Raw genomic sequence first — 22,807 nt, 5'->3', positions numbered from 1 at the left:
AAGGCCCTGCAGTGTCACAATGGTCCTTGGCTCCATGAGGTTCCACCATGTCCTTGCTGGAACATGCGTGGCTGTAATGCTGCCCCACCTGCAGAGCTGCCTCCAGCTCTGGGCTCCAGCACAGGAAGGACATGGACCTGTTGGAGCGAGTGCAGAGGGGAGCAGCAAGAGGATCAGAGGGATGGAGCAGCTCTGCTGTGAGGAAAGGCTGAGAGAATTGGGATTGTTCAGGCTGGAGAAGAGAAGGCTTTGGGGTGACCTAATTGTGGCCTTCCAGTGCCTGAAGGGAGCCAACCAAAAAGATGGAGAGAGACTTTGGACAAGGGCCTGGAGTGACAGGACAAGGGGCAGTAGCTTCGCACGGATAGAGGGAAGGGTTGGAGGAAGGAGTAAGAAGGAATTCTTTCCTCTGAGGGTGCTGAGATGCTCTTGAAGGCCCCTCCCAACCCAAAGCATTCCATGATTGTGGGACTGGTGGGTGAGGTGGTGGTCAGAACCGTTTGGGGCACAGGGAACCAAAATGAGGGAGTTTTCCATTGTGGGGGAAGGAAGGAGGGGGCAGCAGAACTGACCCCTTGGACACCTGGCAGGCAGGCTTTGGCTGGAAGCTGGTGATGGGGAGCTGAGAGAAGCCCCCACAATGCAGGAGGAAATGGTCAGTGACCTGCTCTGCCAGTGAGACCCCCCCAAGTGCCTGGGCCCACATGGGATGCAGCCAAGAGTCCTGAGGGAGCTGGAGAAAGAGCTGGCCAAGCCACTCTCACTCATTGCCCAGCAGTGCTGCACAACTGCACAAGTCCCAGCTGACTGGCAACAAGCACATGGGATGCCCATGCACAGGAAGGGCCAAAAGGAGCATCTGGGGAACTCCTGGCCTGTCCCATTGACCTGAGGACCAGGGAAGTCCATGCAGCAGATCCTCCTCAGTGCCATCCCATGGCAGGGGCAGGACAACCAGGGGATCAGGCCCAGCCAGCGTGGGGTTGGGAAAGGCAGGTCCTGCCTGACCAACCTCATCTCCTTCTCTGACAAAGGACCTGCTCAGCAGCTGAGGGAAAGGCTGGGGATGTGTCTCTGTGGAATTCCAGAAAGCCTTTGGCACCATCTCCCCCAGCATCTCCTGCATAAACTGGCTGCTCATGGCTTGCCTGGGGAACTGTTTGCTGGGTGACAAAGTGTCTGATGGCCCAGGGAGTGGTGGGGAATGGAAGGAAATCCAAGTGGGACCAGTCACTAGTGGGGTTCCCAAGGGCTCAGGTTTGGGGCTGCTCCTGTTTAACATCATTATTGATGATCTGAGATAGGGGATCGAGTGCCCCTTCAGGAAAGTCGTGGACAACACCACGTTGGGTGTGAGTGTGGATGTGCTGGAGGGCAGGAAGGCTCTGCAGAGGGATCTGGAAAGGCTGGATCAATAAGGCCAAGTGTCAGGGCCTGCCCTTGGCTCCCAACAGCCCCCTGGAACGCTCCAGGCTGGGGGCAGAGGGGCTGGAGAGCTGCTCAGCAGGAAGGGACTTGGGGGTGCTGCTTGACAGCAGCTGGATATGAGGCAGAGTGTGCCCAGGGGGGCAAGAAGGCCAAGGGCATCGTGGCCTTTGTGGAGAAGAGTGTGGCCAGCAGGAGCAGAGAACTGATTGCCCCTCTGTGCTGGGCACTGGGGAGGCCCCACCTGGAGTGCTGTGTCCAGTTCTGGCCCCTCAGTGCCAAAAGGCCCTTGAGGGGCTGGAGCGTGTCCAGAGAAGGGACCGGAGCTGGGGAAGGCTCTGGAAAACATGTCTGCTGAGGGATGGCTGAGGGAACTGGACTTGTTGAGTCTGGAGAAGGGGAGGCTCAGGAGGGACCTCATTGCTCTCTGCAATGACCTGAAAGGAGGTTTTAGTGGGTGTGGGGGTCGGTCTCTTCTGCAAAGCCTTTAGTGACAGGAAGAGAGGAAACGGCCTTAAATTGCGTTGGGCAATGTTCATATTAGATGTTAAAGAACCCTTTTTCCACTGAGAGAGTGTTCAGGCATTGGATCAAGTAGCCCAGGGAGGTGGTGGAGTCTCTGGAAGTGTTCAGGTGTGTGGTGGGTTGACTTTGGCTGGACACCAGGTGCCCTCCCAGCTGCTCTATCACTCCCCTTCCCAACAGGACATGGGAGAAAGTAAGGTTGAAAAAACAAAATAATGGGTTGGGATAAGGCAGTTTATTTAAAGCAAAAAGCAGAACAAAGCTTGTACACACAGAAGCCAAAGACAGCAGGGTTTGTTCTCTGCTTCCCATGAGCAGCCATGGTCGGCCACTCCCGAGGAGCAGGGCTTGGGTCCGCGGGACGGTTCCTCAGCAGGCAGCCATCAGACAATGAATGCCCCCCTCCTGCTCCCTGCCTCAGCTTTTAGAGCTGAGCTGACCTCCCATGGGCTGCAATGTCCCTTGGGTCAGTTGGGCTCAGCTGGCCTACTTGGGTCCCCTGCCAGGCTCTTGCCCTCAGCTAAGGAAGGAATGTCCCAGTGTTGGTGCTGTGCTCAGCAGTGGCCAAAACACTGGGGTGTTCTCAACCCCCTTCCAGCTGCCAATGCCAAGCCCAGCCCTGGGAGGGCTGCTGTGGGGAACTGAACTGCAGCTTAGCCAGACCCAACCCAAATATCTATGGCACATATTCTATAGAATCCATCCTTAGGTGTTGTGTGATAGATCTATAGGATATTACAAATAATAAGCAATAATAAGGCAAGTGTCCTCCTTAGGGACACACACTTCAGAAGGGACCTTACACTTGACCCCCCCTCTCTTGAGCTTCAAGCCACCCAGTGCCACAGAGGGGGACAGAGCTCCTGTGGAACATTCTATTCCATTGGCACAGAGCAAGGAATAAACCCAACCTACTGCCTGAGTTTGTTCCCTGGGGGTCTCTGCAGCAGCAAGCACAGCCCCACACTGACTGCTCTGGGCTGTGCAGGCATTTGTGGTTCTGCCTGTCTCACACACCCCCCCAACCTTGGGATGGATCTGGATGTCACTGGATGTGATGTCATGAGGGAGATGTGATGACACAGGAAAGATGTGATGTCACCGGGGAGCTGTGATGTCGCAGGAGAGCTGTGATGTCACGGGGAGGATGTGATTTCACAGGGATGATCTGATGTGATGTCATATGATGGATGTGATGTCATAGAGAATCCTTGATGTCACAACAAAGATGTGATGTCACAGGGGAGCTGTGATGTCACATGGGAAGTGTGATGTCACAGAAATGGTATGATGCCATATGATGGATGTGTCACCATAGGGGAGATGTGAAGTCACAGGGCAGCTGTGATGTCACAGTCGAGCACGGGATGTTACAGGGATGATATGAGATCACAGGAGAGATGTGATGTCACAGGAAGGATGTGATGTCACAGGGCAGCTGTGGTGTCATGGGGAGGTGACAACGGCCAAGAATGCACTCAGATTGGGTCTCAGCTGCATTACGTTTGTTCCATCCCCCATTGCAGTAAATATTTCCTTAGAGTTTTTTACATTCCTCTGCAACTTCAGAGCTGCAACTGCTCAAATTCAAGGCCTACCATCCAGTTGTTTCCCACAATTCCTCCTTTTTGTTTTTAAATTGAAAAATAAGGTTTGGGAGAAATTCTGACCAATCACTCGTTGAACACAAGATATCAAACAGGGGACACATAATAAAATACACAAAACTTCTTCTGCAAACGAAACTTCATTTAACTCAGGGTTATCTGTCTCTTATTTTTTATCTAAAGGTGCTTCTGCATATGTGAGGTAATATAGTTTATGCATTTGTGAGCAAAACCAGAATATATTAATAATCATATATTCATACATTCACATGCATACATTCACACAACTTTCATGCGTGATGGCATCACTTCATGCTCTCACACAAACATACTTTTGAATTGTATTTTACTGTGTTTTCTGGTTGTGAGCTGAAAAATTATCATTCTTGTGTTTTGCCCTTAGGTGAGTAAGATCTAATTATGTATTTCTTGTTTTTATGAGAGGATAACTTGGAAAACATAAACATATTTCTGCTTCATGTTCAATTCAAAACCCAAATACATACAAACATTCTTACAGTTTAAAGATAAATATATACTCCTTCTATTTTTAAAGCAAAACACACACTTTTCTATGCAAATGGGCTTCTGGACTTCAAAGAGAACTTGTCAGCAGTTACTACAAAAACTTCAAAAGCTCTACTTCTCCACCACTTTCATGTATGCATCTTAAAACAATTTTGGCTGTTTACATAAACAACTTCAAAAAAACAGTTAGTAGGACCATCTCAATGAACCTGTGTTTCCTCACTCCCTCCCCTTCCCCTTTTTTTTTTTTTTTGTACCTAAATTAAACTGTTAGGTTAGTTGTTACATGAATAAAAAGCCTTGCTTTGTTGACTTTGAGCTTAGTGTCCTGTGTAAGGACAGGTTTTTATATAAGTTGCCTATGACATGCTGTATCTCAGGGGTCTGTCTTAACATCATCTTCTTTTTCACTGTTTCTGTCAAATGTTTTTGGAGGGTTGTCAACTAGATTCAAAATACCAATTAATCTCAAGTTATACAAGATGATTGTGTCAGGGACAAAGTTCCCGTCTATCAGCGCTTGCATCATCCAGTTAAGCACAAATACATTCCCACCACATGGTCTGTGGTTGGACCAGGCCATTGTTGAACAAGTTAAGCAGCGTATTGATGAAAAACAAGGAAAACAACATAAAATATCCACAACAAAGGACTCATAGTAAAAGCGTAGACAATAATCTCTTTGTAATCATATCCATCTTTAGTGAAGAGATCGGAATAGGTTCCAGCTGTTCCTGCATCACTGGGTCAGCCAGGGTCACTTGCATGCTATGCTGTGGCTGTAAGTAATCATAATCTCTTTGCAGTCAGCATAAAGGGGGTCAGCATCCTACTTTTGAACGTAGACTTAGTCTCCAAGTTGGAACAGATGAATAGGAGTGCTCAGTCTCACAGGTCCGGAGCACAGAATGAACTTGTAGAATTTCTGCAAAGTAGAGCCTGGACTATTAAACAATTTTAGCAAAAGAATTTCAAATTTCAGAATTTTTGTAACTTGGCTGTATGAGAGGAATTTAGGTTCTATAGCACGAAGTGGTTGGCTGTCAGTTACTAATAAAAGGCTGTAGAGAATCATGTAGGACAAAGCAGGTAGTGCAATACAATCAGGCACCAGGCACTGTCACTGCTTGTGTTAAATGGCCAAGGCTTGTGTGCTGTGAAGAACCCAAGAGCATGAAGAGCATGAAGAAAAATATCCAGGGCATGATCAAAATTCACTCAACGAAGGCATTCAGTAAAGCAATGCACAAGTTAGACAAAACATTCAAACAACTTAAACCAACCACCATGCTATGAAGTTAGCAGTCTATTAGAAGATTGCAGGCATGATGCGAGCTGGGGCCTATGGGGGGACTAGACACTTTCTTTGCTTTTCAGCACAGGGCCCTTCTTCCGTGAGGCCCAGCACCCCATGCACTGTTATTTATAATCTTGTGTGGACTCGTAAACTAAGAGGTTTCCTTCATATGTTGCAGTAGTTAGAGAGGAGAGAGAGAGATTCAAAACAATCCTTGCCACTTGCTATAAAACCACTGGGACAAAACATATATAAACAACACCCATCTTCATGAAAGACAATAAAACATAATATCAATAACTATAGTATTGCCTGGCAACCTGACAGCACTATTCAAACTATACAAGCAATCCACCCTTTCAAAGCCTTTCCAGTCTGGATATGATACAGAAGTTTGAGTTTGTTTTTCAAATTTTAGCTAATTCATAATACAAATTCAATTATATTATAACCCTCTATACTGGAGAAAAATGCAAGTTTTGACTCTAACTCTGATCCTCGCCCACCAGCAATACAACACCACATACAAAAAGAATAAGTCAAAACACATTGTTGGTGACAGAGACTTTCTTAACTCTGGAATAGTAGATTCAGGGATCTATTAGGGCAAGAGGCCTGCTATATAAGAAAGAAAAAACCAATGCATTTTGTTCTTCAAGATGCATGGCCTGCATTGAATGGCTAATGCATGGCTGTAGTTATTGTTCTGATTAATACAAAGATGACAAAAGCAATTAGAAGAGTTTCTCTCATTTACTGTGTTCTGCATCATCTTCTCAGTCTCGGGCTTGGCTCACCAGAGCCACAGACTGGCTCCTCTTATTCATGAGAATTACTAATGATAGATTGAGAGTGAATACTTTTTGATTTGTGATATAACTAAATGAATAAGGATCACTTGAAGGCATATTAAAGGTATTGTTAGTCATATTAATTACAACATCAGGTGCATCTCAGGTCTTTTCAATACAGACTATACATTTTTTGCACTTGGGATCAAATTAAAGATTTAGTTTTGTTTTCTCTCTTTTTCCAAAATTATAATCAAGGATGGAGAAGGCCAGATTCCAGCTTGCAGCTGGTTCTTTAGATGTGATCCATATTATCTGCTTGTATTTTTGGAGGTTTTTTGTCTATGAAATTCTGGTAAGAGAACAAAATTCACAACATAAGCAGCACAAAGGAGAGCAAATAACTAGTTGTAAGATCATGTAAAAATCAGCTGAGTAAACTTTTTAAACACAATTCTAAAGATGTGATCAGCATAATGCCAACCCAGGGGAAGGCCTCTGGCTTTAACCACTTGTATTCACAGCACCAGCTGTGGGGTTGCTTCAAGAAGACAGTTCCCCCACTCCTGCAGACTGAGGGTCTAGAGAAACCCTGAGCAGAGAACACACAGAACCTGACAGGGTCACTCCACTGTCACGGTCACTTCTCAGTTTATAACAGGGAGATAGAAAGATGTTTTATCTAAGAGTTAAGGAAATCCTCAGCCTGCTGGCTTTCCATTTATCTTATTTGCAAAGTTGTAGTTTTTAGAAAGCAGGGGGGTTCTACACCCCATCCCCAGCCCCGAGCAACTGGTAATTTAAACTTTTTTGAGTTCGGCCAGAGGAGGTTTAAGCTTCCCACTCGGTTCCTAGGCAACGAACTATCTCTATTGTGTGAGCTACTAACACCTTATCTCTTTCTCTGCTAAGGCAAAGGCCAAATTTTGCAAGAGGGCTTTTTATCCTTTTTGTCAAAACCCTGTTTGTTTGGTTTTTTTTCTGAATACAAAGTTTTGGCAGAAGGTTTTTATAGGGGTACAATACAATCAAGAAGGCGTTTCACTAAAACTTTTGTACAAAGCCTCATTTCCCAGAAAAACTCCCTAAAACTGTCTGCATACTAGCTTGCAGTTAAACGCAATTCTTTGGTTTTAAGTTATCTCCAAGTGATTAGAAGGACTAAAGAGAGAGATTTTGCTTTCTTTTCTCAACCACTTACATGCTTGGTTTCTGCAGGGCAAATCCCCGGTCTCTCCCTAATTTCCAAATGGCAGGAGTTAAAGACGGAAACAAGAACTATGGAAAGGTGTGTACTTGTTTGTTTTAAATACTTATTCCCCAAGAGGAACAGAAAAGGGAAAGAAGACTCTTTTGTTTCTCTTTCTGACTGCAGCCTCTCCTGCCGTTCTAACGGGAGGAAAGCCTCCCGGACTCTCATCTCTGGGGTTTAACAGTGACTAACAAACTTATGGTCGCTTCTCCACACACACACAGCCCCCAACACACACACACGCCAGCACGGTACCGTCAGCAACACTGTGAGCTCACGGCGACATTGGACACACAACGCAATTAACAGGAGAGTTAACAGAGATACGGGAAGGCAGTTCTCTAGCCTGCCTCTCCTGTCAGCGAGAAGTGGCACTTTTTCGGGGTTGCTCTGTTCTTGTTTCCCTCTGGGGCTGCTCCGTTCCTGGTTTTTCTTGCATTGCTGCTGCCGGGCTGTCCTCTCGCCGGCTCCCGGGCACTCCGGCCCTACCCGTGCGGCGCTGCCAGCTCTGCTCCGCCACGCCCTTAGGATTCTCCAGCAGCCGGAGTGGCTCTCTGGTGTTCGTCTGCGCCACAACTCCGCGCGGGGTGGCAGCGGCCACGATTGGAACTCGCACTGTTCGATCGGTGCAGTGCACGCTGGGCAGCGATGTGCTACCCCTTCCAGCAGGGCGACTGCACGGCCGAAAAGTCTCCTATCAGCGGCGAGGAGGGGTGGCCTTTCTCTTTTTACTGTCTCTGAGGGTGATTTGCTGGGTTTTTCTTTATTTTCTGGCTTGAAGGGTGGTGATTTTTTAGAAGCATGATCTTTTGAAGTTTTAAAGACAGTTCGCCACAGTTTCAGGATGCTGGCAGCCTGCTTAAGAGCCTCAGTGGCTGCATTAAAAAGCACTCTCCCTGCAGAGTCCCAAAAGTCTGTACCAAATGCTGACTGAGCATCTACCCCATTTCTTTTACACCAACTATATAAGGTGCAGAGCGCACATTTCTGATATCGCACACTGTGCTTCTCTAGTATCTCTGTTAGCACTATGCCAACAGATTCCTCCTCCACGGATATCTGTGCTTCCATTATTTATTCCCCAATGGCTCACCTTCTTTCCAGGTGTCTGTAAGTCTTGACTTACTTTTCGGCTCTAAGGTCCGCTGACAAATGCTCCATTGGGGTTCCATCCTCACTGCTCTGAGGTCCACAGTCACTGCTCTCAGGTCCACGGCGATAAATCCCCTCCCTACCGCTCTAAGGTCTGCGACAAATCTTCTGCAATAAATCTTCTCTATCACCACTCTAAGGTCTGCAGTCTTATCCAAGGAATTCTCCTTGCAGTAAATCTTCTACACAATAAATCACATCAGGGTTCACCAATTGACGACAGCCAAGAATGCACTCAGATAGCAGGGAAAGGCACACGGCTACTTTATTGCTCTCAAATGTTTCTTTTATACTCTTTGTATACTATCGTGCTACAACATAATTGGTTAAAAGTCTCAAACATAAAACACTGTACATACTTTCACTGGTGACACAGAAGACACTGTACATACTTTCATTGGTGACACTACACACATTTGGATTGGTGACCTTTGGTCTCGGCTGCATTACATTTGTTCCATCCGGCATTGCAGTAAATATTTCCTTAGAGTTGTTTACATTCCTCTGCAACTTCAGAGCTGCAACTGCTCAAATTCAAGGCCTACCATCCAGTCGTTTCCCACAGGGAGGTGTGATGTCATAGGGGAGATGTGATGCCACAGGGACAATGGGATGTCACAGGAGGACAGGACGACACAGGGATGATGTGATATCACGGGAGAGGTGTGATGTCATATGATGGATGTGACACCATAGGGCAGATGTGATGTCACAGTGGAGGGGTGATGTCAGAGGGAACTGTGATGTCACGGGGAGGACTTGACGTCACAGGGATGATATGAGATCACAGGAGAGGTGTGATGTTATATGATGGATGTGATGTCATATGGGAGATGTGATGCCACAGGGGAGCTGTGATGTCACAGGAAGGATGTGATGTCATAGGGGAGATGTGATGTCACAGGAAGGATGTGATGTCACTGAGATGATGTGATGTCACAGGGGAGCTGTGATGTCACAGGGAGGATGTGATATCACAGGGCAGGGTTGATATGATATTACAGGAGAGATATGATGTCACAGGAAGGATGTGATGTCACAGGGGAGGAGGTGACATCATAGGGGAGATATGATGTCACGGGGAGGATGGGATGTCACAGGAATGATATGATATCACAGGAGAGATGTGATGTCATATGATGGATCAGATGTCAGCTCTGGTGTCACAGGGGAGGTGTGATGTCATAGGGGAGATGTGATGTCATGTGATGGTTGTGATGTCACATGGGAACTGTGATGTCACGGGGATCATGTGATGTCAAGGCTCCCAACCTTGCTCCAGCTAAAGCCATGGAATTTCTCTTTGTTTCCCTTGGGTTCAAGGTCAGGCTCTTTTATTTCCAGGGATGTCTAGAGATGAGTTAAGGGGAGCTCAGACCTTTTGGTGAGGAAGGAGTTGTTTACTCTTGTGCATTTGAACTCAGCCTTTGTTCCTGGTTTCTTCCCACTCTTTCAGAGCAGTTCATTTCCCAGGGTGAAAGCTCTGATTCCCCAGCACAGTCAGGTTCTCCTGAGCTCAGGATCTTTCACTGGTCTCATTTTTCTCCGGTATTAATTCTGTGACAAATTCTTGCTTCCTAGGTCAGTGAATTGTTAGAGGACAGAGAATCTCACCTTGATCTTGGACAGAACACTTATAGACTTCTTTATTCTATTGAATTCTTCCCTTCTAGTTCTGGATGACAGGACACCCATGTGGAAAGTCCCTTTTCTGGTTTTCAGGACTTAAAAGAGATGCTTTTCTGATGTGGGTATTTATTGGAGTGTTATTATTCAACTGTGAGGGTTGAATTGAGTGTTCCTTGCACCTTTAAAAAGTGCAACCCCTTTAATCTATTGTTTTAAAAACCATGCCTTAAATGTCAGACGGCATAAAGACAGCACGTAGAGACAACCCTGCTGTAAGTGATGGTTCCAGTCATCCTGTGTATAGATAAAAGATTTCCAAGGCTTTGTTCCAAGGCTGCTGCCCTGCCCCCACCCTCTGCCTGCCGCCTCCATGCCCCTGGCGCCTGATTGGCTGCCGCCCCACCAATGGGCCGTCCTGGGGGATGCAAATGTCCCGCCCTGCTGCATATTCATGAGCTCCCGGGCTAAATTTCTCAAAATATTATCATACATTCCAAAATATGGAATCATACAAATGTGCATTAGATGCATTAACCTTGGAAGGCATCAAATTTTACATATAGCTAAATTTCTCAAAATATTAACAAATTAAACTAAATCCAGACAAAAGAAAAGAAAGTGTTACCTGAAGAGAATATAAGAAAGCCTTGTACCAACTCCCAAGTAACTCAATGTATTTGCATAAAAACTGATGTGTAATGTCAGGTCTAATTTCAAGACACATTGGCCCCTCTAACAGGCACATTATTATGGAATCCCTCACACCCAACACACATTAAAAGATACCCTGGTTACTCACGGGGTGGAGAGAGTGGCTAATGAAAATTAGATTTGTGTCAGTATTAAATCCTGATGTTTGTAACTTTGTTAATGTTAGGAAATTTGATTGTAGCTATTGAGATCCTGTTATGTCCCATATGCTTACTATTTTACTGTAAGATTTGGGTTTTTTGGAGGGAATTGCATTGCATTGGGAGAAGATTTGTGCTCTCTCTTCCTTTTCTTTACTCTTCTCTCTTTCTGTCCACTACACAAAAGGCACTGCCCAGAAAGAAGATTCACAGTGAACGACCAAAGAAGAGAAATTATTAAATGCATAAATCACGGGGTGGTGTCAGAGACTGAAACAGTCCATGATTTGTGCATTCCAGGATTGCCAAGGGACTTTTGCAGGCTTCTGCAGGACTTTTGCTTTAGACCTCTGATGGCCCATCAAAGCCCATCCCCCCTCTGCCAATCCTGAAAGGCAGGAAAAACCCTTTTCCCAGGCCCCTCACGGGAACTCTGTGCAGGCCCAGGAGATGTTGGGGGTTTGTGGCATGGCCCGGGACACCATCTATGGATATAATAACTCATAACTTCTTGGAGTGTGGGGGCTTCCCTCCCCCACCCCCAACGGATCAAGGCCACCACTTCAACTGACAGACATTGGAGCTGCAACTGCCAAGTTCCATCGCTGGACCCCGTGGGCGGTGACTGTAGACATCTTTCCACTCTCAGCTTTGCTTTCCCTTACTCTCCCTCACCCTTATCCTATCTTTCCTTTCTCTCCCTTATGCATTTTCCCTAAAGGTTCTCTTTATGCCACATTGCTGTAGATGAGAGATAGAGCTGATAACACCCAAAATGGCAACATACCTGTTTACCTTTGAAACAAAACTGTTCTGAAATAAGCCCTACTTATATGTTTTCAAACACCAATTATTCGGTCTCTTTTCACTCTAATCCACCCCAAGGGATTTATTAATAAGAACCTGGGTTACCCCCCCCTTTCTGGGGTGGGTGGTAACAGACCCTTGTAGCAGGATGTTCGGCCTGGAAAAGAATCTGATGGGAGAATGCAAGCACTGCAAACTCTCTGTGTGAGTTACTGCTGGTGCCAAGGGGTTGGTTTAGTGTTGAATTGTGCCAAACCCAGCCTGGTTCCCCAACCTTCCAACACACATGCTGCTTTTGGAAGCAGAGTTTGACAGATCAGCTGCTCACTGGCCTGGGAATAAGTAACTGGAGATCCATCACTGGATAAGCATAAAAGCCCAGGGCCAACTTTCATGGAGCAGATTCTTCCACAGACTTTGTTGAAGTGTGTGCAGCTTCTGCTGTGAAGCAGGGATGCCTCTTGATGGTCACTGCCCAGGGGGTGAAAGAAAGAGAGAGATCTGCTTTGATTTATTTCTATCAGACCCCGCCGGGCCCTCCCCGCTTCCTGCCGGGATCGGACACCGCCGGCGGCCCCGGCCCTGCCGGGCTCCATCAGCCTGAGCAATTGCTGCCAAGGAGGGGCCGGGGGCTTCCTCTTGGCCTTCGTCTCCCTGGCGCTGGGGCTCGGCTTCTACCTGCGCCAGAAGGTGAGGGGGGTCCCAGGGGGTCGTGTGTCCCCCCAGAGCGTCTGTGCCCCCCCGGGGACCCCCCACCCCGGTGTCACCCCCTTTTCTCTCCCCACAGAGCTCCTGAGCCGGCGGCGGCCGCAGCCCCTCCCCAGGGCCTCGGGCCCAGCCTGGACCTTCCCTGTCCCAGTGAGGATTTTGGGGGAGTCGTGTGTCCCCCCCTCCCCTGCTGCCACTCCTGATCCCAGGAAAGCTTCCCAGTTCTCCCCAGTCCCGGTTATTGCGGGGCAGTGGGGAAGGGGCTTGGGGGAATCCCAAGGGGTGGAGCCGAGTTTGGGGGGGGCAGAACCGGCCCCGGGATGGATCGGGAATGGGGACCCCCCTGTGTTCCCCCCTGTCAGCCCGCTCTGGGTGGGCTCTGGGAGGGAACTAAGCCCTCAATAAGGCACCCAGCACACTTTGAAAGGTGCTGGGAACCCCCTAAACCTCCACACAGGCTCTGCAGGACTGCCTAAACATACTCAAAGCCCACCCAAGACCCCACCCAACCCCTTCTCTGGGGGGACTTCTCTGGGCACTGGTGGTGCTGGGAGCCCCCCCGGCTGCGGGCGAGGAGCTCTCGGGTGAGCGGGGGGTGGGAAGGGGACGGTCAGTGGGAAAAGTGGGGGTCAGAGGGGATAAAGGGGTGGTGGGACCCCAAACTGAGCATGAGAGGGCTGGGGAATTAGAGGGATGATATGGAAGTGGTGAGAGAGGGGGGAAAAAGTAGGGGTTAGGACCCCTAAAGTGATCAAAGCGGGGGCTGGGGATGAGGGGACCATGAAAAGGTGGAAGGAACAGGGAGAAGGGTGGAAAAGGGGAGGTGGTCTGGTGGGTCCAACAGTCCCATGGAGGTCTTTGGGCACAAGGGGGTTGGCAAAAGGGGGCTAGCCCCCCTGACCTCCCAACTTACTGTGGGGTGCTGGGGGCTGCTGGATCCAATCTCAGCCTTGCTTTATGCCAACAGTGGCAGTTTAGAAAAATTACAGAGGTGGGACTGAAACACTTTTTTTTCCCAGTTTTTAATGATGGAAAATCATATTTATTGATAGAAATGAATTATCTAGGGTTCCAAATGGTCAGACGAAAGATCTTCATCAGAATTATTTACTGCACAATAGAAACACTAAAACTACCAGGAGTACAGGATAAGGTAGGACAGTGCTCTACACTAAAGCAATTGTTGAAGCAATTCTACTCAAGCTGGCACAAAAGCAATGATTGTTAATTAGAGATGGATGGAACTCCCCCACACCAACACTGGTGAGGAGATCTCTGCTCTCAACCTCCAGGAGGGACCATAGGCGGTCCCCAGCCAAGGCAGGAATCTCGACACACCCCCCAGGAAGGGTTCTGTTGGAAGAACCTGCCCCTGTGAAAGGGGACTGGCCCTTTGTGGTCAAAAGGGATGGACTGACAGTCACTGGACTCCAGGGGTTGCCTCACCATCAGGGGGTTCATTCATGGTGGAAGCAGCGACTGTTCTTCCCGCAGTCGGGGCTTCCCTTACCGGTGGGTCCGTTGGTGTTTGGTCAAGCCAGAGCTGTCGGTGAAGCTTTTCCCACACTCCTCACACTTGTAGGGCCTCTCCCCGGTGTGGATGCGCCGGTGGGTGACGAGGGCGGAGTTCTGGTTGAAGCCCTTCCCACAGTCGGTGCAGCGGAAGGGCCTCTCATCCGTGTGTGTCCGCTGGTGCTGGATGACATGTGAGCTGCGTTTAAACCTTTTCCCACACTCCCCACACTTGTAGGGCCTCTCTCCAGTGTGGATGCGCCGGTGGGTGACAAGGGTGGAGTTCCGGTTGAAGCCCTTCCCGCAGTAGGTGCAGTGGAAGGCCCACTCCCCTGTGTGTGTCGGCTTGTGCTTCAAGAGATCTGAGCTGGTCTGAAACCCCTTCCCACATTCCAAGCACTTGTAGGGCCGATCCCCGCTGTGGATGAGATGGTGAGAGCGGAGGCTGGAGCTGGTCCTGAAGCTTTCCCCACACTCAACACACTTGTAGGGCCGTTCCCCGGTGTGAATGCGACGGTGCACATGGAGGCCAGAGCTGTCATTGAAGCTCTTCCCACACTCCCCACACGTGTGGGGCCGTTCCCCAGTGTGCAAGCGCTGGTGGGTGAAGAGGTGGTATTTTCGCATGAAGCTCTTCCCACATTCCCCACACGTGTGGGGCCGTTCCATGGTGTGGATACGCTGGTGTCGGATCAGGTTGGAGCTGTCAGTGAAGCTCTTCCCACATTCCCCACACATGTAGGGCCGTTCCCCAGTGTGGATGCGCTGGTGGATGCAGAGGCTGGAGCTCTGCCTGAAGCTCTTCCCACACTCCCCACATCTGTAAGGCCTTTCCGCACTGTGGATAATCTGGTGCTGGATCAGAGTGGTGTTGCTCCTGAAGCTCTTTCCACATTGACCACACGTGTAAGGATGTTCTCCAGTGTGGATGTGCTGGTGGGTGAGGAGGTTGGTGCTCCTCCTAAAGCTCTTCCCACATTCCAAACACCTGAAGGGTTTCTCCCTGCTGGGAGGCTGCTCAGGGATCACCAGCTCAGAGCTCCCCCTCAAGCTCCGGCCGCCTTCCCGGCACAGGCTGTGTCCTTCCTCCTCAGAGCACCCTGGGATGGCTTTGGAGCCCCTCCTGCGGGGGGATCTCCGGCCCTTTTCCTCCCCGCTGCCTTCCTGCACCGTGGAGCCCTTCAAAACGGCCTCTCCCACCAGGGTCTCACGGGGGGATTTGTCCTCCGGGCTCTCCGTCCTCAGCTCGGGGCCTGGGGCAGGAAGCAAGAAGGACAGGCAGGGGATTTGCCTCCGGCCCACAGGGAAGGCCAAGGACATCCCCCCAACTCCGGCCCCGGCAGGACGGCGGCGCCAGCGGGGTTGTCCTGCAGCCGGGGCCATGCTCGGCTGACAGAGCCAGCACAACACCCGCCCAAAGGGACACTGACTTCCTCCTCACCTGCCTGGGGGGCCCAAGGCATCTTCCTCTTCCTCGCAGCCTCCTCCTCCATCCTCCCAAGCTTTGGGAAGGACAAATCCTGATGGGGGGAAAACAAGGGCTGAGTGCGTTGGCTTGGGGGTTCCTCCTGCCCAAGTCCATCTCTAGAACTCACCGGGCATCCTGTGACCATATAAACCTCCAAAACACCAACATTAAGTCCAGAAAACCCCAAATCATCGAGATTCAGGCAAAAGCTCTTCAGAAATAGTGAGAAGACTCCTGCCCGCAAAAAGTTGACATTCAGCTAAAAAATACTCTAAAATATGAAGATTAGCCCAAAAAAATTCTCCTAAGAGTTCCCCTTCTCTGGTTTCCCCCCTCTGGGGATGCTTGGGGTCCCACTTAGGGATGCTGGGAGTGTTGGGGGTCCCAGGGGTCCCTTCTCCTCTGACTCTCGCCTTCGGGATGCCGCATTCCCAGACATTCCCCCTCTCCAGGTTCTGCACTTTGTTGTCCTAGGGGATCCCAGGGGTCCCCACTGTCCAGACTTCCCCTTTTCCGTGCCCCCCCTCTCCAGGCTCTTGAAGCTCCTCCCTCTCTCCAGCCTCCCACACACTCCAGGGATCAAGGCATGGGGACACTGAGGCACCCCAACAATCCCACTCCCGCTCTCCCCCCTCCTCTTACCCCCTGTCTCACCCCTTTCCCATCAGCCCCCAAAACCCCGGCTCCCCCCAGCTCCCTTTAGGGGTGACCCACCGCCCCTCAAGCTCCCTTTGGGGGTCCCACCCGCTCTTTTCACTTCTCTCTGTACAAAATTGCTTCCTAATATCCAACCTAAACCTCCCTTGGCACAGCTCAAGACCCAGCCCTCTTGTCCTACTGCTGCTTCCTGGCAGAACAGCCCCACCCCCACCTGGCTCCAACCTCCTGGCAGGGACTTGCAGACAGTCAGGAGGTCTCCCCTGAGCCTCCTCTTCTCCAGCCTCAACACCCCCAGCTCCCTCAGCCTCTCCTCACACCACTTGTGCTCCACTCCCTTCCCCAGCCTCGCTGCTCTTCTCTGCACCTGCTCCAGCCCCTCCAGGGCCTTCCTCAACTCAGGGCCCAGAGCTGGACACAGCACTCCAGGGGTGGCCTCACCAGCGCTCACTCCAGCCCAACAATCACTTCCCTGCTCCTGCTGACACACTCTTCCTCAGCCAGGCCACCAGCCATTGGCCCTCTTGGCCACCTGGCCACATTCTGCCTCCTCTTCAGCTTCCTGTCCATCCACACTCCCAGCTCCCTTTCTGCCTGCCTGCTCTCCAGACACTCTGGCCCCAGCCCGGGGGGCTGACGGGGCTTCTTGTGGCCAAAGGGCAGGACCCGGCCCTTGGCCTGCTGGAACCTCATCCCCTTGCAATCAGCCCATGGATCCAGCTGGGCCAGGTCCCTCTGCAGAGCCCTCCTGCCTTCCAGCACATCAACACACCCCCAGCTTGGGGTCACCTGCACATTTGCTGATGAAATGCCTGGTTCTGCAGCAGCTGCAGATGCTCAAGGGGCAGCAGGACCAAGTCAGGGGCCTGGGGGGGCCTGGGGGGCTTTGGGGTCCAGGAGGGTCCCGGCGGAGCTGGGGAGGGGCTTTGGGGATTGGGGGTACAGACCAGGACAGACCAGTACAGACCAGGACAGACCAGGACAGACCAGTACCTCCTCACTGCTCCCCAGATCTCTCCTGGAGCTGGGCCACGTTGTCCTGGGACATCTGAGCCCCCACCACTGCCTTCCCAGTACAGCCCAGTGCCCCCAGTACAGCCCACTGTGTTCCTGTCCCAGGGTGCCGGGTGATCCCTCTTTGGGGGGGAAGTTGGAAGGGATTTGAGGCGGGGCTGGGGGAGATTTCAGGGGATCTAGGGGGGGGTTGGATAGGAATTTGGGGAGTTTTGGGGTGCTTTGGGTTCATTTAGGGGAGTTAAAAGGGGTCTTGGGAGGTCAAAGGGATCTGTACGGGGAGGGGATTAAAAGAAAATGGGAGTTGGGAGACATTTGGGGGGGTTAATGATGTCTAGGGGGAAAGAGGAGGGGCAGCACCAAGAGCAGGTGAGTCCTGAGACCCCCCGGGGTTCCCAAGACCTTCTTGGTGTCCCTAATTCCCCCCTTAAATCCCTGAGACCCCCTTGGTGTCTCCAATGTCCCCAGGGCCTCTCCATGGCCATAATTCCCCCAATTCCACTGTCCCCAAACCCCATCCCTGATGTCCCCAACCTTCCATCTCACCCCAGGAGCCCACCCTGGACCCTCTGACACCAAAAACATTCCCCCTCCCTGCCATGTTCACAGAAAGGCCAAGGGCACCTGGGGACACACTGGGGACAGTCGGGGGGCTTTGGGTGGCACTGGGTGTTTACTGGGGGATATGGGACACACTGCGGGGAACCAGGGGGCACTGGCAGGGACTGGGAGCGAACTGGGGCACACTGGGGGGGCACTGGCAGACAACTGGGGAGTCACTGGGGGATTATCAGGACACACAGGGGGGACACTGTGAGGTTACTGGGCCAAACTGGGGCCAACTGGGTGCTCAGTGGGATACATTGGGTGGTCACTGGGGGGTTACTGGGCCATCCTGAGGGTCACTGGAAGGTTATTGGGATATACTGGGGGCACTGGGATCCCCTTACCCGGATGTAGTATATCTCCCCCCTCCGATTTTGGGGGGCATCCCTAGGACCTCTCCCCTGGGGGCTGAGGGACCCCTCGAACCCACTGCTGGGCTTTAGGGGACTCCACAAAATCCCCTCAAAACCCCTGAAATCCCCTCAGAAATCCACCCCTCTACCCATTGAAACCTCCTCAAGGTCTCCTCAAATCCCCTAAGAGACCTCATCCCCCCACCCTGGACCCCCTAAACCCTCTCAGTGACCCACAAAACACACTTGGGACCCCCCCAGCCCATTCAGGGACCCCCCAGTCCCTCTAAGGGAGACTCAAAGCCGTCTGTAACCACCTAGAGACCCCAGAAACTGCTGCAAACATCCCTGCAAAACCCACCCAGGACCCCCAAACCCCCTCAGAGATCCCCCAAGCCCACCTGTGAACCCCCAATCTCCTCAGAAACACAAACTCCCTGAGAGACTCTTAAACTCCTTCAGGGAGTCCCCTCAGGACACCGAACCCCCTCAGGGACCCCTCAAAATCTCCTCGGGAACCCCTGAACTCCTCTGCTAAGCCCTCCCGAGCCCTCCAGCCTTTCCACCCCCAGCCGCGCTCCCCGCAGCCCCCGAGGGGATCCCCAGACCCCGCTCCCCCCGCAGACCCCCCCAGCTCACACACCCAAGCGCAGCTTTTCCCGGGGCCGCCGCCCCCGAATCCCCCACGCGCCAAAGATGGCGCCCTTCGCGCGCTTCGCACGGAGACACCCCCGCCGCAGCCAATCAGCGCGCGGCCACGCCCCCTGCCCGCCCTCCGCCCCGCCCCCGCCTCGCGCGGGGCACCCCGGGAGATTCCCCAGTCAGTGCCCGGGAACAGCCCCGGCAGCGCAGCCCCCAAGGGCACACGATGGGCTGTGGGCTGGAGAGGACCCTCCTCAGCCTGGGCAGCAGGGCTGCAGGGGGGGATTCCCTGACCCTCCCCAGATGGGCCCTTCCTGCCCAACAGCTCCTGCTCCAAAGGGCTCCCACACACCCTGGGCCACTTGTCCCACTTGGGCACTGGAGCTGCCCCAGGGCATCTCTGGGCAGTGGCCAGCTCTGGGACTGCTCTGGCAAGTCATGGCCTGAAGCCACGAGTGTGGAATTTAGGAGACACTTGAAACCTCTGCACAACAGAACTCTTGATAATTGCTGAAGGCTTCCTGGCCAGCATTGACAGACCTTTGATTTTTTTTTTTTTTTAATCTCAACAATTTTTCTCCACTTGTTTTCATTGACAACACCTTCTATATAATATATTAAGCTGATTCTTTCATTTTGTACATGAATAGTTTTGTGCAGCTACTTATCAAAGTAAATATCCCATCAGTGATTCAGTTATGGAAACCTGGCTCAGAGGAAGCTCCTGATTTTTGGGGCACCTTTCATCTCTCTAATTTTGCCTCTTTTCTTCTTCCTCTCCCTATTTTTGTCTTCAAAAAGCTCTCCAGGATGTGTGTGCCTGGGAGTGTTTTCACACTCTGAGCTGTGCCATGGGACAGGGGACAAATGCACCTTCCAGAGAAATCTGCCACTGCTGCTCACAGAAGCCCTCTGAGTGCCCCGGTGAGATGGTGCCCAGGCTGCTTTGCTGGTGTGGAATGAAAGGGCCAGGCCAGAAAGGCAGAGGAGGGTGATGGAGGAGACAGGGCCATTTGCAGGGGATGTGTGTGAGGCTGGGGAGATGAATGTCCCTGGGCCAGTGAAGGCTGTTCCTGGAGTCACCCCAGAAGTGTCAGGGCTCTGACAGGGCTCCAGAGGGCATCCTCAGTGCCCCTCCTCCCTCCACTTTTGGGGGGTCCCACTCCCCTCCCACTCAGTTTGGGGTCCCACCACCCCTTCTGTCCCCTCTGACCCCCCTTTTCCCACTGACCGCCCCCTTCCCACCCCCCACTCACCCGAGAGCTCCTCGCCCGCAGCCAGGAGGGCTCCCAGCACCACCAGTGCCCAGAGAAGTCCCCCCAGAGAAGGGGTTGGGTGGGGTCCTGAGTGGGCTCTGAGTATGTTTAGGCAGTCCTGCAGAGCCTGTGTGGAGGTTTAGGGGGTGCCCAGCACCTTTCTAAGTGTGCTGGGTGCCTTATTGAGGGGTTAGTTCCCTCCCAGAGCCCCCCCAGAGCGGGCTGACAGGGGGGAACACAGGGGGGTCCCCATTCCCGATCCATCCCGGGGCCTGTTCTGCCCCCCCCAAACTCGGCTACAACCCTTGGGATTCCCCCAAGCCCCTTCCCCACTGCCCCCCAATAACCGGGACTGGGGAGAACTGGGAAGCTTTCCTGGGATCAGGAGTGACAGCAGGGGAGGGGGGGACACACGACCCCCCCAAAATCCTCACAGGGACAAGGGGGGTCCAGGCTGGGCCCGAGGCCCCGGGGAGGGGCTGCGGCCGCCGCCGGCTCAGGAGCTCTGTAGGGAGAGAAAAGGGGGTGACACCGGGGTGGGGGGTCCCCGGGGGGCACAGACGCTCTGGGGGGACACACGACCCCCTGGGACCCCCCTCACCTTCTGGCGCAGGTAGAAGCCGAGCCCCAGCGCCAGGGAGACGAAGGCCAAGAGGAAGCCCCCGGCCCCTCCTTGGCAGCAATTGCTCAGGCTGATGGAGCCCGGCAGGGCCGGGGCCGCCGGCGGTGTCCGATCCCGGCAGGAAGCGGGGAGGGCCCCGGGGAGCGGCGGCGGCGGGCGGGGCCCTGGGGGAGCCGCCCCGAGGGGTCCCCGCCGCCCGTGGCACTGAAGGAGCCGCCCCGGGACGGGCCCTGGCGGGGGTCGCCAGAGAGGGGGGGCGAGCTCGGAACGGAATCAGCTCCGGAGAATAAACCAAGGAAAACCAAAGGGCCGCGCCGGGGGAGTCTCCGCCGCCCCGGAGCTGAAAGAGCTGCCCCGCGGGACGGGCGAGGAGGGGCGGCGGTGAAACAGTCGCCCGGGGTGTGGCGAGGGAGGCGGGAATGGGATAAAAGAGAGAGAATAGAGGGAGAAATCGCTTTGTTTCCCCCCTCCCTCCCCACCCCAGCTCCCTTTTGTATACAGATAAAAACAGAGATCAGCATGTGCTTCTATTCCCCCTTTTCCCCTCAGGGGAACAAAAAACAAAAAAGAAAACCTTGGGAAAGAGGGGGGAAAGCCAACATTGGAAAACTGTCTGGTCTGAGATAAGGTGTGCTGCCAAAGGAAATGCTGACTCCAGAGGTGCCCCAGCCCTGCAGAGCCCCCACCCTGCCCACTCACACACTGCAGCTCAACATTGGGGTTTTCCCCTCCCTGGCACTGCCCAGCCCAGCCCCTCCCTGGTCCCCCCATCTCCCTGCCCCTGCCCCTGCCCAGCAGAGCAGCACACTCAGGTCTGGCCCTGCAGCAGGACATGGAGGCCCTGGAGCTCAGGGACAGGCCCTCTGGGTCTGCAATGCTCAGCACATCCTCAGCTCAGGCAGCTCCTGCAGCCCCAGGGCCAGCCCCGCTCCCCAGCACAGCAGCAGAGAATCGGCCCCGGGCTCCTCAGGCCCCATTTGCCATCTCCAGGGGCACTGGCCACCACCAGCACCAGCTGCAGCAGCCTCAGCCCCTCCAGCCCCCACAGTGGGACCCTGAGGGCAGCACACGGACTCCAGGGAGAAACCAGCAAGGCAAGGACCCTCTGGAGAGTCTGCTCCTTGGCCTTGTTCTTGAGAGCCCTGGAGAAGAAGAGCTGAGGCTTCAGGCTGTGCCCGGAGCAAATGGAGCCCCTTGTGTGGTGGAAAGAGTGCAGTGGAGCCCAGCTCATGCCAGCAGTGCCATGGCCACAGGACTGACCCAGCCCAGCCCAGGGACCAAGGCCCAGAGCACTGAGGCCTCAGCCGAGGCCCAGAAGGGGAGGGGGGCAGGAGAAAAAGAGCAGCTCTCAACAGGCCAAATGCTGCTGCTCCCTGGCACTGCTGCTGTGCTGGGACTCTCTTTCCCTGCCCCTCTGCACACAGGCACTGCCCTGCCAGACTCATCAGAGGTCTCAGAAGACTGAACTCACAAAAACAAGCCACTGAAGGATCCTTGACTTTGTTTCAATGCATTCCTCATTTACACAGGCTCTGGGTCAAATTCAAGATGTAGACAGTGACCTAGACATGGGATGAATAATCAATATTCACTGGACACAACTTTATCCCAGGAGAAAAACCACATGAAACCCTTAACCCAGCACCACAAAACCCTGAGCAGGCAGGCTGGAACAATGAGTCCCATTCTGAATGCTATGGAAGAGAAAACAGGCCCTTTGTGCCTTCAGAAAAGCATCCAGTCATCATTTTCCTCAGGGCATCCTTGAAGCAAAAGGTTTCTTAAGAGAGATGCCAGAGCTTGGCAGCAGGCTGTCCTTCTCAGCTTGGAAAATCTCTGCTAACTTACCTACCAATGGTACAAACCCCCCACCTTAATGTTGTCAAACAGCTGCATTTGCAGGATTCATGTTCCAGCATTACCTAATGCACAGTTATCACACCTCTTTTTAAAATGAAAGGGGAGGGAAAAAAAAAGCAGGGGTTGTTGGGAGATTCCCCATTCCAGTCATCCATCAAGTGAACATCCTGGCCACTGCTCCCAAGAAATTTAATATATGCTAAAAAGATATAAAAAGACATCAAAAGCTTTCAGAAATAAAAGTG

General features: G+C 52.4%; 1 protein-coding gene across 1 annotated transcript; it reads right to left on the bottom strand.

The window, feature by feature from the left end:
- Nucleotides 1–14,078: 14,078 nt before the first annotated feature.
- On the bottom strand, nucleotides 14,079–15,686 carry LOC135404929 (zinc finger protein 708-like). The gene is made up of 2 exons (XM_064639660.1): nucleotides 15,680–15,686; nucleotides 14,079–15,127 (listed from the first exon to the last, which is right to left on the bottom strand). Exons 1-2 carry the CDS (start codon nucleotides 15,684–15,686, stop codon nucleotides 14,079–14,081), a joined length of 1,056 nt encoding a protein of 351 aa, XP_064495730.1.
- Nucleotides 15,687–22,807: the final 7,121 nt, after the last annotated feature.

The sequence above is a fragment of the Pseudopipra pipra genome, chromosome W (genome assembly GCF_036250125.1).
Source record: "Pseudopipra pipra isolate bDixPip1 chromosome W, bDixPip1.hap1, whole genome shotgun sequence".
In the NCBI taxonomy this organism is placed as follows: Eukaryota; Metazoa; Chordata; class Aves; order Passeriformes; family Pipridae; genus Pseudopipra; species Pseudopipra pipra.
The sequence above is the reverse complement of the archived record's forward strand: the minus strand, read 5'-3'. Positions and strand labels throughout refer to the sequence as shown.